Source organism: Molossus molossus, unplaced genomic scaffold (assembly GCF_014108415.1).
Source record: "Molossus molossus isolate mMolMol1 unplaced genomic scaffold, mMolMol1.p scaffold_m16_p_20, whole genome shotgun sequence".
In the NCBI taxonomy this organism is placed as follows: Eukaryota; Metazoa; Chordata; class Mammalia; order Chiroptera; family Molossidae; genus Molossus; species Molossus molossus.
The window spans coordinates 32,712,166-32,728,563 of record NW_023425356.1 but is presented as its reverse complement, the minus strand read 5'-3'; the positions used below and the strand labels follow the sequence as shown (position 1 = coordinate 32,728,563).

At 50.3% G+C, this 16,398-nt stretch overlaps 1 protein-coding gene across 1 annotated transcript; it reads left to right on the top strand.

The window, feature by feature from the left end:
• The first annotated feature begins 1,129 nt into the window (after positions 1–1,129).
• On the top strand, positions 1,130–15,195 carry FCAMR (Fc fragment of IgA and IgM receptor). Its single transcript, XM_036273295.1, has 5 exons — positions 1,130–1,309; positions 3,932–3,992; positions 8,101–8,439; positions 9,378–9,470; positions 15,110–15,195. Exons 1-5 carry the CDS (start codon positions 1,271–1,273, stop codon positions 15,193–15,195), a joined length of 618 nt encoding a protein of 205 aa, XP_036129188.1. The 5' UTR covers positions 1,130–1,270.
• The last annotated feature ends 1,203 nt before the right edge of the window (positions 15,196–16,398 follow it).

Below are 16,398 nucleotides of genomic sequence, written 5' to 3'. Positions count from 1 at the left end.
CTAGAGGAGCTGGGAGGGGAGGTTCTAGCCAGGCATTAACCCTTCCTACCACCTGCACGGGGACCATTCTGCTCTAGGGACAGGCTCTGAAGGCAGGCCGTGCACCGCTCACGCCTGCCACGGCCAAGGGGGTCCATTCACAGTGCAGGTGTGTCTCACACCTGGGAGTCTTCAGGTGTCCGCGAAGATGCTGAGCTCAGCTGTGCACGGTCACTGACACACACGTGCAAGGGACCACCTCGCCCAGCCCCGGCGTCCCGGGCAGTGTTTCCTTTCCCTCGCTTTTTGCTTTCGGTGACTCAAGTCCCACCCCAACCTGTCTTCCAACCTGGAAGGAGAAATGCGTAGAGAACACCTGCTGCCCTGTGGTTATTCAGATCGTGCAACCACGTGCCGACGGCATTTCTTTTTCTTCGGGAAGAAGGGTCCTTTCTAATGGTCTGTCGGGGTCCTGGTGAGAGTCCTTCACTATAGTCTGAGCACCTCCATTCCCTGGGACCCCATAGTTGTTGGGTGCTTGGGCCGTGCCAGCCACTTGAATGTCAGTTTAAAACCAGCAGAGGTAGGCAGATCACATCTTTTACAAGGAAAAAACTCACCCATGAAATATTTCCAAAGGGAAATATCAGGGGATTTTTTAAGTGTGTCACTCTGCGTTCTCTTCCCATGGAGATTATCTCATTGCTGCAAGAGGCTTTGTCTAGGGCATGGGTTCGAAAGTACCAGGGGAGCAGCCCAGTGCGGTCAGTGACCCCAACTGCCTCTCCACGGGAGTCGAAGGGGCCAGGTCAGCTAGAAGGCACCAGCTGCCCGCTGGTCAGCAGGGGAATTCCTCTCCTGAAATTTCTCTCCTGCCCGGGTTGTTGCATCACTTGTGTGGGAGAGACCTGAGTGGGCTGGCTAAGCTGGAGCACCCTGAAAAGTCTGGGACCCTGGACTGGGGGGGTCATGAGAGATGGAAGGACTTAGATCCGTGTGTTTTCTCTGAAACTACTGTCCCCACTCCAGGGAACGTTCTGCAGGAATCAATAGCAGTGAGAACAACCAGGGGACCAGGACGGAGTGCCCGCTGGATGCCCGCTGTGGGCAGGTGTGTGGCAGAGCTCCGCTTGCCCCTCCATCTTCCAGTCTGACTCCAGCTGCTTCCCAACACAGCCCTGCTGCCTCCTCAGTGCGCAGGATTAAAGAGAAGAAACTAGAAGGCATCCAACCACCAGCATCTCAAAGAGAGAAAGAGGCAAGTCCACGTGGACTTTACTTCTAGACCGAGATGGATGGAGAAGCCCCTGCTAAGCCAGGAGAACAAAAGGTGAGATTGGGGTCTCCTCTCTGAATGTGGAATGTGGGTGCGGAGGTGCAGCAGCAGCTGTCAATCATGCATTCAAGTGTTTTTCCCAGAGCAGCTGGGCTACCTCCAGGAGGCCAGGAAAGAGGCTGAAGTTCAAGGCCCAGCATCTCCCTTTCTCCTCTTCTGCTCACTCCTACTCTTCCTCCCACCAGAGTGCATGATTCCCTAGAGGTCCCTGCATAATTTAGAACCAACAGACGCTGGACAGCGAAGGAAACAGGAGATCCTGCAGCCAAACCTCTTCCATTGCAGTGGAGAGGAACAACGCAATGCTCGAGGTCATTCCGTCAACCACAGGCCAGCGGGAGCCTCCTGGTTCTGTTCACTTCCATCTGCACCTCACTGGCCCCTCCTTCCTATTTGCTGCTCTAGGGGTAGGAGGAGAGAAGTGGGGCTCAGGAGGGCAGTAGGATTTGGAGGATCGTAGCCCAGCCTGTGCAGAAGTGGAGGCGTGTGCTCTTCCCAGCAAGACAAGAGGGGTCCTGAATGTGGCCCTCCCCTTTAAAATGCTATCCACTATTCACTGCTGAGCTAGGGCTCCCTGCCTCCTGCAGAAAGGTCCTCTGAAGGTCATTGGGGGGCGTCAAGACTTGGGGACATTGTGTTGCATGTTATCCTGCAGCCTCCAATCAAGGCTGATAACTGCCTGGAGGCATTTTATCTCACACTCTGCTTCCTCATTGCCCCTCGGAGGCAGAGCGAGGGCTGCCCCACCGCGTGGAGGAACTTGGCCCCAAGCCTGCTGCGTCAGCACTGAGCTCTAGAAAAACCAGCCCAGGGGTCTGGGCACCAGCCTCACAATTAGCCTGAACTCGGTGAATATTAATCAAACAGTGGATTAGATGCAGGCACACCTGGGAGCCTCCAGGTGAGGGCAGGAAGCCAGAAGCCCGGGGAGGCGGGGAGGCCTAAGGCTGCCAAGGCAGTGCCCAAGATGGGAACTGCCGAGGAGGGGCACGGGGGCCTGAGGAGCCCTGGACTTCTCCAAATCTGACCCCTCCCAGGGCTCTACCTGGACAGAGCAGGCAAGGGCGTTGGTGGAGATAGGGACAGAGCCAAGCCGCAGTGACAATATACAGCCAAAGGGCAAACCCATGGCTTCTACTTTTCTCTTGTTCTCTCCTCTCTTTCCTTCTGTTGTCTTTAAACCCCTGCCCTTCTTTTTCTCTTCCCTTGCTCTTACTTTCTCTGACTTTCTTCTTGCCCCCCCCTTCCTTCCCTTTTCTCCTCTGACCGGCCAGTGCCCTTGTGTGGCTCAGGTGGCCCACCGCCCGCCCGCTGACCTGCAGCCCCTGTCCTTAACATGAGTGTGGTGTGTGTCAGGGAAGGAAGGAGCAAACAATAGCTCTTTAGTTTGCCTTTTTAAAATTTCAATCCTCACCCAAGGGTATGCTCATTATTCCAAAGAGAGGGGAAGGGAAATGTGTGATCTGGCCAGGGATTGAACCCGAAACCCAGGCACGTGCCCTAACTAGGAATCGAACCCGCAACCTTTTGGTATACAGAACGACACTCCAACCAACTGCGTGAGCCACACTAGCTAGGAAACTTTGCTTTATTTTTCTATCTGTAGGTCCCAGCAATTGCAGGCAGTGGATAGAGTCAAAGAACAGTTTTTTTTTATCAATCAAAAAGCATCCGTGAAAACCCTACGGAGAACACAAAAGAAGCATACTGTACACGCTCTGTCTTTCGAGTGAGCGGGCAGCAAGAGGCCATTGACGTGACCTGTGCGGTGTCTGTTAAGGGTGGCCGGGTCTGGTTCTCAAGAGCCGCACACGGGCCGCCCACACTGTGCGGGATCCTGCTTCTGAGCCTGGAGGTGCACAGATGAGACACACGGTCCTGTCTGCCAGGAGCCCCCAGGCCAGTGGGAGACACCGGAGCAGGGGGAGACAGGTGGGAACGGGGGACAGGGAGGGCTTTCAGGAAGGCGTGGGGAAGAAACAGAACAGGACCCTGTGCAGACGACCGCTTGGGCTGAGAGCTCCTTTTGAACTCCTCATTACTGACCAGGGGCACACCACCAGGGGCCAGACTTCCCCGGAAGGGGTCTGCTCTCCTACAGACACGGGAGAGGAGGAGGGGAGCGAGCTGCTCTGCGCCGGGCACGCCGCCCTCGCTTCCACCTGGATTTCACTGTGTGGAGTAACAGCTCCTGGAGAGGAGACCAGTCCTGACCCCAGTGACCTCTGGAAGGCCCACAGTGCCAGCTCAGGCTCAAGCTTCCAGCATGCAGTCTTCCCACCTCACGATAAAACTCGGGCTCCCCCAGGCAAGCGGGTGCAGTGGGTAGACTCCTACAGCGGGCATGTCACCTCTTCTGAACACAGAAGCCACCCAGGGAGGGGAAGTGTTGGCTTTGGTGGCAGTGAGCCAGGCCAAACGCACGTCAGTGTGAAGATGGCGTCCTGTGTCGCTCAGAGAGGGCAGTTCCCGTCTTGCTCCTAGAGATGTCCAGTCCAGCCCAGCACTGAGCAGACCCCAAAGTGAGAAGGTGCTCACCCCAGGCCCCGGCGCTGCTCACTCAGCTCCTCGCTTGCTTTCCTCTCCGGCCTCTTCATTGTCAGTGTTTTTTTGCAGGTCGCCAACCGGAGGGCAGGATGGAAAATGCACGTCATCCTGGCACTGTGCCTGCTGCAAGGTGAGCCCCAAACAGCCCAGAAGCAGAGCCTGCGAAACCAGACCCCTGGCACCTCAGTACATTCAGGGCTCCCTCAGGAGTTCGGGCACAGCCATGACCTTCTCTCCTGGGATCCAAGGCCATGCAGAGGGTCCAGGCAGTGGTCAGATCTGGGCCCCGGGGAAGTGAGGAAGCTGGGCGCTCACAGGGGAATGTACATGCCTGACCTGATTTCCAGAATGTTCACTGTTCTGATGTTCCCCATTCCCTGCTCTCCTCCATCCAAGTTAATGGCTGTCCAGGGTGTGCAGAAATGACTAGCACTGCTCCATGGCTACTCTGAAATCACTCAGGTGCCAGGCCAGGTACAAGAGACATAAAGACTTGTCCTACTCTAGAAGAGTGCAGAGTCTACAAAGCAACTAGATGGACAAAAAAAAATAGTATCTATGCATATATTTATTTACTCAATAGGCATTTATGGAGAGCCTGCCATGTGCCAGGCACTAGGGCCAGAAGGATGAAACACAGGGTCCCTGCCCTAGAGGTCCTGGCAGGGTGATGAGGGGAGGCTGGCCAGGTATATGTCCGGCTCAGATGATAAATGTGCTATTGTCGTGCTGTGGCGTCTGGATTTTATTTGGGTGGTAATGGGAGCCATTGAGGAATACAGTATGTGCCTAGAGAGTCTGGTACCTAGAACCTAGTCCCAAGTACATACTTAGCAAATAATTGTTGAATGAATGAATGAAAATGCTATGCTAATACCAAAAAAAGATTAACAACTGTTTTTGGCTTATAAACAAATCAGAGTTTTAATGAATCAAGGGTAGCTAGTATTTCAGCAAGAATTCTCTGATAAATCACACCGACTCTTTATTTTAATCCCTCACTGTCCCCTTTAACATTTTCCGGTAGAAACAGACTCCCCATGCCCCCAAATGAAAACTCAGGCAGCCCATGATTTGTCTGCTGACAGAGAATAGTCTTAAGTTCAAACATGCTAAAAGTAATAAATGTAAGTGTCCAGCTAAATATTTTGGTCAGCACTTTCATCTTCATCCAGAGATATGCCCCCTCCGGCGTCCAAGGCTTGTTGCAGTCAGGAAGGCAGGAAGAGACACTCTCTCTCTTCCCCTCCCCCCGCTCCCCACCTCGGCAGCTGGCACCTGGACCCCAGCCGGCTCGCAGCGGCAGGAGGGAAGAGAAGCAGAAGGCAGGCAGCTCTAGTGAAGGGCCTGGCAGGGGCAAAGGCTGACCCTTCCTCCTGTACGTGCCTCCATGGACCCTTCCCTGGCCCGCTGATGGCCCATTCCTCCCTGTGCCCAGGTTCTGCCTTGGCCCCTCCACACAGAAGGCCCCTCTCAGATGGCGGGGAGCTGGCTCTCTTCTCTCCAGGTCCCGCCTCTGGTCCCACCTCACACTTTCTCACCCCTTTGTGTGTAGGAGGAGAGATCCATGGCAAGTGTAACCCCTCAGACCTCTGGCATCTTCTCAGGCCAAGTCAGGCTCAGTCCATGGCCTCCCTCCAAGTGCAGGCCTCACTTGCCCTCCCGGGCAGAAGCCACAGCAATGGACAGCTGCTGGGAAACGGTGGGCAAAGGGGAGCAGGGCGCCTGTTCCACCGAAGGGCAGGGAACTTGCATCAGGGACCCCAAGTGGGCACCTCATTCAGCCTAAAACACTAGCCCTTCCTTTACTTCCCACAGATGACTGATAAAAAGCTCCAAACACCTCTATCATATATAACCAAGAGCTACTGCAAGTAATCCACGAAAGGAGCTAAGGGTCAGTAAAAGTTGGTATTAACTAAAGAAAAAAGGTGCATGGCCGGGTTGATTAAGGAGACTTAATCAGCCTTCTACTGGGCAGTTGGACCGCCCTCGTCCTGCTGATTAATGGGGCAGAGCTCCTCGTGCACAAGCCACGTGTCAGTCATGAGAATTCCTGACATCTGGGGTCGGAGCATGCTATCAGAGCGCCACTACTGTTGTCCTTGTTCGTAATTGTGAACATTCTTGCCTTTTAATGATGAATTTCAGTTTAATTTTATTAATAGTGGCATAGTTGATAGGTGATGGCGTGTCATTTAGTTAAACCTACACTAAGTATCAATACATTCATAGTATTTATGGCCTTGACTCTTCCTATAATTAGACCTCAGGACATATGCAGCAGACAGGGCCAGCCTCGTGGGCACGTGCCCTGTGCAGTCACACGGGGCCCCGTCATTTCTGAACAAGGGGTCTTGCATTTTTAGTTTGCAATGGGCCCTGCAAATTATATTGCCGCTCTAGGCAACGGGATATTAAACTGAACTTACTTGGGTTCAGAAGCGCTAAAGGCATAGAATAAGCTGATGGATGTCGAACCCTGTGCAGGACTACGGAGAGAGCCCGCAAAGCTGGCTGCTCCCACAGTAGCCCAGCGTGCAGCCACGTGGGGGTAGAAGAGCTCACTGTGGGAGCCACGCCCGCAAAGGAAGAGGGAAATGCTAGAAAGCCACTCCACAAGCTGGCCGTGGGTCCAGGCTTCTTCTGACAGCAGGACAAAGGTGGGCTTCCTGTGATCAAAGGTGGGCCCTACAGAAATGACCTGGCTTGGGGCCTCCACCAACAGGGTCACCCAGAGGGGACTGTGACCACAGAATGCACAGATGGCCAGAAGTCATACGCTTGGTGGAGTCATGAAGCCAGCAGGAAGAGAGGCCGTTCTTACAGGAGGGAACTGCAGCCAGAGCCCTGGAAAGATCTCAGAGGCGACAGAGAATGAAGAAGCCCTGGCCATCTGCCATGCCCAGAGGGTACCAAGGGCAGATGACCACTGTCCCTCCCACCGCTTCTCTCTCTCCTCCACATCCAATCCCAGAGGGGCCTAAAACAGCAGTTTGGCTTAGAGGAAGGGGTAAAGCAAAGCCAGAGGCCCCAAAATGTCCCCTACCTCCAGGCAGGCCTCCAAACCTAACTGGGAGAAAGGAAAGAAGCTTCAATCAGCTAAGAGATTGGAGATGCAAACAGTTATTGGGCTGGACTGGCTATATAAGTTTATATATGCAACCAGTCTAGACTAGATTTTTTCTTATCGCGATGAGGTAATGAAAGCTACTGTGCAGGAAAGTATGCCTGAGATTTTATCAAGGAGCAGAGCAGTCCACAGAGTGTGAAGAAGCGGTGAGAGACAGAACACGCTTTGTTTCTGCTTGCACTATCATATTTAAGTCATTCAGGAAACAGGCCGCAGATTGTGGTTCAGCTGTGGTTTACACCTATTGCCAAATCCGATGTTGTCACAATACTGTTCATCTGGACTGGGACGGTGGCACTTGGTCGCATCCATTTCTACAAAACGGTGGCCAGTGTGAACATTTTTATAACCACTGATCTGGGGATATACCCACCAAAGAGATCAGGATTCTTGTTTTCCAGCCCCCCCTCCCCCACCCTTTCGGCATAAAGCACACTGATCTGTTCTTACTGTCTAACATCTCCCTTTTACATTCCATGCACATAAACCATAGCCCTCTTCCAGATGTTGCCTCAGCCCTCCTATGCATGCTCAGATGGCAGCTTTTAAAACATCTGCATTGGGGCACAGGGGAAGGAACCAGGCCCGGACGGACGTGTGCAAACACCGGGCACATGAAGTGTTAGCGTAATCGTGGCTCAGATGACCCTTACGTGCCCTTCTCTCAGAGGGGGCCTTGGATGAGCCTCATTCCATATCTTGAGCCTACTCTTCACCCAGGGGCTAAGTCGCAACATTTCTCTATTGATTCTTCTCACTTTGAAGGAGGCATTTTCTCACCTGCCCCCTAATTCTGACAGAGCATGGAGCTTGTTAACACCCCACAAAGTGATTATACGCAACACTGCCTCTTTTTTTTTTATTTTTTAAAAATATGTTTATATTGATTTTTATATAGAGAGATAGAAACATTGATATGAGAGAGAAACAGCAATCGGCTACCTCCTACACACCCCCTCCTGGGGTTTGAGGCCACAGCCCAGGCATGTGTCCTGACCGGGAATCAAACCGAGACCTCTCAGTCCAGGGGACAATGCCCAATCCACCGAGCCACACCGGCCAAGCAACACTTCCTCTCCTTAGACTTTTCTTTCTCTGCTTGCAGCTGCTAATGCGTTGAAGGGCCCGAGGCTGGTGTCTGGGAAGGCTGGGGGCACTGTCACCATCCAGTGCCATTACAACCCCTCGTCCATCAACAGGCACCAGAGGAAGTACTGGTGCCGCCTAAGCCCCCTGATGTGGCTCTGCCACACCATTGTGTCCACCAACCACTACACTCACCTCCGCTACCGTGGCCGCGTGGCGATCGCAGACTTCCCGCACAGTGGCTTGTTTGTGGTGAAGCTGTCCCAGCTGTCCTCGGATGATGCGGGGTCCTACCGCTGTGGCATCGGAAACAGAAACGAAGTGCTATACTCCAGCATGAACCTGGCTGTCTCTGCAGGTAGGAGCTGGTAGCCAGTGGGTCAAGGTCATTGACGTGAATGCCAGGAAATGAGGGGTGTCGGAGGACAAACAGGTCCCAGATGGCATTAGCCATGAGGGCTGTGATGAGGAAAAGTTGGGGCAGGACAAGGACTTTAAGAAGAGAGCTTTCATTTCTAAGGAAACTACCTTCAGAAGGAAGGCAGATGCCAGGGAAAACTTCCCAAATAAATGCACGTCAGCTATCACACCCATTTGTCCCCAAATGTGTGGTCTATACATTTAGAGAGAGCTCCAAAACAGTAGGGAATTAGACAATGTGGCTGCTTAGGGCCATGGTGTCTGTTCAGACAAGCAGAGCAGGGAAGATGGGCAGGACAGAAGACTCAGGCCGGGGCGCTGCCTGAGACTGAGCCCTCAGCAGACCCCTGACAGCCACCAGGCCCATGCCTTGTGCAGCAGGTTCTGGAGAACAGATCCAGAGCCAGTACCCAGAGACTGAGGAAGGCTGTGCCAGGCCAGTCCACAGGAGCGGTGGCATGTCAGGGGGCAGGCGTGCACTGAGAGTGGACTTGTTTGATTAGATGCCACTTGCTATCTAACCACCTGCTGAGACTGGCACTGTACTGTGACTGACTTCTAGTCTTGTTTGACGACAGCACATGCTGGGCTGTGGGCCTCTGGGAAAGGGAGCATCACGCGGACCCTTGGACAGCTTGGCTAGAGAATGCCTAGGCAGAAAAAGGGGGACAGGAGCATAAAATGTCAATATTTGCAACACACTAGAGAATACATCTGGTTTTCCCAAATTTTTATTTTATCCAACGTGTTGGCCAAAGACTATGTCCCTGAGTGAGATTGCATTCCATGTAGCAAACACTTTCTGCCTGGAGCCCTTTGCGAAACCCTACAGGCCACAGGATAGCCTTCTCATGTTTCCCTCTGCTCTTCACACAGGTCCTCCCAGCCCCAGCACCAGCCCCAGCGCCAGCCCCAGCGCCAGCCTCAGCCCCAGCGCCAGCACCAGCCCCAGAGCCACGTCAGCTGCTGGTGAGGTTGTCAGGGGATCCTTTGGAACCATCTCTCCAGCGGCCAACAGATGGACCCCAGGAGCCACACAGACTACAGAAAGACAGGGGACAGGATGGGACAGAGTTGTTCTGATTCCCGGAACCAGCAGAAGAACAGCTTCCACTAAGGGAATGCAAACTCCAGGAACCCCTGGGGGAGTAGCTGCCAGGACCATTAGCCACGTAGACAGTCCCATCTGGGCAACCATCCTGATTTCAGAGAGTCCGGCTCCAACAATCACAGGCGTGTCCGATACAACAGAACGTGCTTGGCTGTGGGGTACCGGAAGCTCAAGAACAAACAGAGCCAGAGCCAGCAAGGAAGGGAGAGAGGCAACCACTGAGGCCGCTAGGCCAAGAGAGGAAGCAGAGAGGGTCAGAACACCCCTGGATGCAGACTGGACTATCACAGGGACCATTAGGCCATCAACCCTGGCCTCAGAAAAAGGGGTGTGGGAAAGCCGCCAAGAAGCAAGGTCGATTTCTAAGCCACAAGCCCTGGGCTCCATTGAAGGAACTACTCGAGCTGCAGCTGTGTGGACCTTGGGGCCCACCAGCACAGAGAGGTCATCTGCTGAAGGAAATACTGAAGGAGAACTAGACATCCCTGCTGGAGAAAGTGGTCCCCAAACAACACCAAGCCAGGACTCAGTAGCAAGACTCCTAAGGCCCCCAGGCAAAGGGCCCTCCATGAAGAGGTAAACCCCCAGGGCCTCCTGTTGGTTGGGGCTCCACATGTGCCCTTTCCCCAGGTACACCCCTCAATGAGCTGACCTCTGTGCCCTTCCCCATCTACTCACTTCTCTCCCTTTGTAACCACAAGACAATAAAGGGCAAGGGACACGCCACCTTCCCTCATTCAAGGTCCATGCTAGAAGATTGTGAGTGTTTTCATGTGGCTTTCAAGCAAAAAGCTAAACAATGGAACTTTTGGGACTTTTTTTAAAAGATGAGGAACAAAAGCTCCAGAGAGGAGAGGTGACTCACTGAAGCCGAACCAAAGATTGTGGCCGAACCAAAGCCAAGGGTGGATCCCTGACTCAGCCAATCCTCTTTCCCACTAGAGCTCAGTAGAGGGGCCCACACACAGGTAGGGGCGTCAGGAAAAGAAGTCAGGGCTCGGGGACCTGGAGACAGGGCTTCTAGTCCCCTTTCTGCTACTAACCCACCATGGGAATGAGGGCAGCCAACTCATCTTGGTGTCCGCTTCTCACCTGAAAAATGAGGGATGAGGGTCAAGTAGTCTACAACCTCTTATTCAGCTCCAACCTCCCCACTCTGGGGCTCTTCCCCTCCCCACCCCTGCTGCTTGCTCTTCAGTGCTTCTCCAAAAGAGGAAAACATCTCTCTGATCCTGACTCCTCTCTCCACGACACTGTTCCCGCTTACACTCGTGACTCTTGTTCTATTGCAAAGGAAACTCCGAAGAAAGAGGACTTGTGAGTTCAATTTAAGTGGCCCCAAACCTGGAGGTATGAGGGCATGTTCCTATCTGACACCCTCAGGGCTGGGTGGGGTCAGAGTTGGTGCCCAGACTTCTAGATGTGGAAGTGCTCAATTCTAGGTAGAGCCTTAGTCATTCTTGGCCTTGGTTCCTTTATCAAATGTGAAAGTCATCTTTGAAGTAGTCTCAGTGGCGTCCCAGAGCTGAAGGAGAAGCTCTTCTGAGGATAGCAAGTCCTATGCTAACCACAGGCGTATGAGGTACATGAGCAACCCCAGCAGCAGACAGCAGGAGTGCAGGGCCCAGGTGTGGAACCAAACTATAGTTGCCCCCTCTGCATGGCTCAGCTGAAAGTCTCTTACAGCAATGGGCCCAGGTTTAAATACTCCTCACGTGATTTTGAACTCCATGGTGTTTAAATCTGGCGAAGAAAGGGCGAGATTTTCTGGGAGCGAGCAGGGGAAGTTAAGATTCTCAGACCTAGTCCATGTAAAGCTAAGGGCTCAGTTGCAATTCTATGTCAGGATTGAAGGCTTGTGGGTGGGGGTGGTTCTTGAGGAATCCAATTCAATGCCCAGTGCCCTCACAGCATCCTCTGTCTGTGCAGCTCAGGAGATAAAAAAGGCAGCAAGAGTCACTTTGATTCAGATGACACATTTCTTGAAGCTCCAGCCAGACCAACTGCCCCTTGTGGAAAGGAAGACCCTCCAGGATGACTCTCCCCCTGCCCATGCTGCCATGACTGTCCCAGAGAGGGACCCTGGACCCTAAGGAATGGAAGGAAAGCTGTTTGGTCACCATGGAAGGAGAACCAGGACCAAATACCATGACACTTCACCTGTACAGAAGGAAGCTAATGAGGAAGCAAAGGCTGACCACCCTTGGACCTACAAAGGTCAAGAATTGGCCATAGTCAAAGATGACAGTATGACTCAAGGAAGGCTTCAAGAAAGGGTTTATTCAACGCTGGTAGAGGTCATCTAGGAAAAGTGTGAAATGTCCATTCGTGGAGGTTTGAAAATGTAAGAGGCTTCCAGTCAGTGTAGGGGACACACATTTCCAACCATCACTTGTAGCCTATGCCAGGTTGCCCTTTTTTCTGACATCTGTTAGTGTTCATCCCTCTGTACATATTGAATTATATACAGGTGTGCTAGTCTTAAATTCTCAAGCACTCTAAGTTCTTTTTGGGAAGTAATTGTGTTTTATCTCACCAGAAAACTTCCAGTTCAGTAGGGTCCCCCATAAATATCTGTGGCTGAATGGCTGACTGAAAGGCCTTTGACTCAGTGGCCTCTGGGGACCCTGCTTACACCGATGCTCTGTCTGTTCCTTCATTTGGGAGTCTCCTGGTGGTTTTCACACAGAGACCAAAAGGGCATCCAATCCCCAAATTATCCCTCTCCATTTGGGCCTATACTCATCATGCTGTAGACCTTTTGACCCAGTCAAGATTTTCTGGGATTTTCCTAAATTCATGGAGAAGGAGGGTATTTTTCAGTAGACTCTCACCTTCTTCACAAAGCTTCTCTTGTTCAACTCTTCTCACCCCTTGATAGCAAGGATGCTGATGGAGCTAAAAAATAGTTGGTAGGAGGATAAGAGGGGAGGTGGCCAAATGGAATTTTATGTGAATTCTGCTTTATAACCATGTCATCGTATGCCTACCGGGGGACTTGGCTCCATCATTGGCCCCACTGTCTTTTCAGGAGTTACCTCAGCTGTTTTATTTTGCCAGACCTGTTAACCAGCTGCCTGAACTTCATGTGTGGGCAGAGACGCCTCTGAGTAATGGGAGAGAAAGGAAAGAAAGGCTGTGATATCAAGTCGAGAACTACCGAGTAGACATTCCCAGAAGCCTCAGCCCTGCCTCCTAAGCTGTCAGTAGCTCCCCAAACCCTTTATCCAATACCTCCTCATAGCTGAGTCTGAACCCAGACACTGTCCCAAGAGGATAGAGGAGATGCTTTTTTCCTGGTGTGTGGAAGAAAGACCCATTATTTTGGATAAGTAGGAAAGTTGTATGCTTCTATCCAAAGGGAATCATCGAATTTCAGAGCTAATACATCCTTAGAGATTAACCTCTCTAAAACCCTCGGCCTAGTGGAAGCTAACTGAGGCCCTGTGGGGAAGTAACTTGTTTAAAGTCACTCAGTTACCCAGTTAGGAATAGCAGGGTGAGGACTAGAAAAGGAAACTTGGGACCTTGATCTAACGCCTTCTCCACCATCACCATTATTAACAATATATCAAAGCAAAACTAATGATAATAAAAAAAAAATTACACTAAGTTGTCTTGCTCCGGGCCATTTTAATGCACACTATCTCAGTGAACTGCTTTAAAAAACTGTAAGAGATATACAACTGCCAACATTATCCCTCTCAACCAATGAGGAAGCAGGCCTTGAGAGTTTTATAATTCAGCCAAGGTCATTCAGCTCATTAGAGGCAGGTATGAGCTGAGAACCAGGCTATATAAAATCATTTTACCTAATTAGTGTTTATCAGGAGTCCACAGAACGCTAACTTCTCAGGATTGTTAAGAGGTGTTCTGAGGACAAGTAGGTTTGGTAGATCAAAGAATTTTGGCAAATGAGGGTTAAACAATGAACAGGTTCTTTTGCATAGGATTTTTTAGAGCTTTCATTACACTAAAATGCATTGTGGATAGCTGCAGAAGATGGGAACATTGTGTCTATTTCCCAGCACTTTGGACTATTGCATTTTGGTGAAGCAATCTTACAGGACTGAGTTTCTCAGATCATCCCGTTTTGGGTGAAGCTTAATGCACTGAAGCAGGGATCCACAAAACTTTTTTGCACAGCTGTCAGAGAGGGGGTGGAGAGCTGAGTGAAAAAGGTGAAAGGATTAAGAAAAAAAATTACACAAAAACTCACAGACAGAGAAAACAGTATGATGATCACCAGAGGAAAAGGGGGCTTGGGGTTAGGTAGAAAACGGTAAAGGAGGAAGAAATGGTGATGGAAAGACACTTGACTTGAAATGGTGAACACACAATGCAATATACAGATGATGTATTACAGAAGTGCACATGAAACCTACATAATTTTATTAACAAATGTCACCCCCAATGCATTCAATATAAATAAATAAATAAATAAATAAATAAATAAATAAATAAATAATAAAAGGGGATAGAACACTTTCCTCATCCCCAGTATCCGTGCTGGTCAACAGCGACTAGCAAGCCCCCTTCTCCCTCCTCCTGTTGACCAGATTTCTATTATTATACCTGTCTCGAACTTCATGTAGCATGTATTTGTGTGTGTCCAACTTCTTTGACTCAAAACGTTTTTGAGGTTCATCCATGTTGTTGTGTGCACCAATAGTTCATTCCTTTTTATTGCTGAGGAATATTTCATTGTATACACATACCCCCATCGTAATATCCATTCACCTATTGATGGACATTTGTATTGTTTCCAGTTTCTGGTTATTATAAATAAAGTTTCTACCAACATTCTCAAAAGGAAAGTGTGTTAAAAACAAAACAACAGGCCTAAAATGGAGTCACTTATGCTAAGCCCCACAGCACCAAAAAGAGACTTAATTATAGTTCCAGCCTCTCCCAGAAATAGAAGCTTAAACCAGTCAATCAGAAATCACTCTGTCAGCAGTAGTGAGGTTCTCTGCCTGCCGTCCCCTGAAGGAAAATAGTCTTACCGCAGTCAATTCACTTTTTGCTGGTATGACGTACCTGTCCCTCTCCCTTCTGCCTATGAACGTCTGTCCTTTTTGTACAGTTTTCTGCAGCGCCTTTCTATTCGTTGGGTAGGATGCTGCCCAACTCATGAATCCCTGAAAAAAGCCAGGAAGATCTTTAAAGTTTACTCAGTTGAATTTTGTTTTTTAACAAAGGCCAACTAGTAAATATTTTAGACGTTATAGGCAGTTAAACGTCTGCTGTTGTAGCACAAGAAGTGGCCGGAGACAACACATACGTGGCTGACTTTGTCTTCCGACACCACTTCATTTACAGAAACAGGTAGCAGGCTAGAGCTGGCTCTAGGGCCATCATTTGTCAATCCCTGCACTAGGCCATATAACCAAAGTCTCTCCTGTTCACTTTGATGTCAAGGATCAGATCTCACTCTTCCTTAAATGCTCCATAGGGACTTCCCCTTGCTCTGAACTCCCGTAATACTTCTGTCTAGGACTAAGCAGTGAGCACGTTCTGCCTGAACACCCATCTTATGGGGAAGGAGAACAGCCCAACAAGGGTGTTGGCCAAGTGGTTTAAGTCCGAGGCAGCTTCCAGAAGTAGAAAAGGCTGCCAAGTTAGAGTGTTATAGGGAACATTGAGGTCCACTAGAGGGAGAAGCCAGTACAAGTTCAAAGGGCCAGAACAGAGCCAAGATCAGAGTCTCAGGGCCGAGTTTGGAACTGGGCAGAGATAAGAGCTGAGTGAAATCTTTCCCAGGAAGGAAGTGAGGCAGTTCCAAGTGTTTATAGCTCCTTTTTTATGGACTATTTGATGCTTGGAGTGAGGCAAGAGTAGTTGACTTAAAATATTTCTTCTTTATTAAGTTTAGAGAGAGAGGAAGGGAGAGGGAGACAGAGATAAAAACATCAATGAGAGAGAACATCAGTTGGCCACCTCCTGCATGCCCCCACTGAGGATTGGGCCCACAACTTGGGCATGTGCCCTGACTGGGAATCAAACTAGTGACCTCTTGGGTCGACGCTCAGAGGGGTTGACTTTAAGGACCAGATGCAGAACAGGCAAAGCTGGCCAACTCTACCACTTGGTATTGCCAGTGGTTTGTTTTTCATTGTATATACCCAGCTAGCATGATACCCACATCACCAGGACACAGGGCAGGGAAACATCTACCACCAGGCTGGAGTCGGAACATGTCCATGGAGATTTCTAATCCCAGATCCAGGGAAGCGTTGACTTCTCTATGATCTAGCAGGTTCTTCGGTCTGGGCACAACTCTTGAGTTCTCCCTCTCTATTATCAATGCCACCACCACTTGTTAAATTGTCTCCACATAGCAGGTTCAGCCCTCGGTGTTTTCACATTCCCTTATTGCATTGGAGGCAACACTTCTGTAAGATAAGTATAGTCATTTCTATTTTACAGATGAGAAAACTGAATCCAGAGAAAATAAGTAGTTACACTCCTCGGGAAAGGACAAGCTGGGAATTGAACACAAAGTGAGTGATCGACCCCCACAGCAAAAATCCTTGATCAATAGGCCACACTGCCTTGCTTCATGCTTGGATTATGGTCTGGGTATCTGCTCAGACCCTTTCCTGTTTAAAGTTCCAAAGCCTTCTTTGCTTTCCTCTTTTAGGCTCATGTGTAGAAACATTCATAAACATGTCCAGTGACGTCTTCCCTTCAGTCACCTAGCTGGCGCGTTCCTGTCCTGGCTAAGTGAAGTGTAAAAGCTGGAAGTGAGAACTAAAAATTCAGTCACCAGCCCTGAGGTCCATA

Coding starts and splice junctions, on each gene's coding strand:
- FCAMR (XM_036273295.1), top strand. CDS start 1,271: ATGGATGGAGAAGCCCCTGCTAAGCCAGGAGAACAAAAG. Junction 8,440..9,377: donor GAACCTGGCTGTCTCTGCAG/GTAGGAGCTGGT, acceptor CTCTTCACACAG/GTCCTCCCAGCCCCAGCACC. Junction 9,471..15,109: donor CAGAGCCACGTCAGCTGCTG/GTGAGGTTGTCA, acceptor ACTTCTGTCTAG/GACTAAGCAGTGAGCACGTT.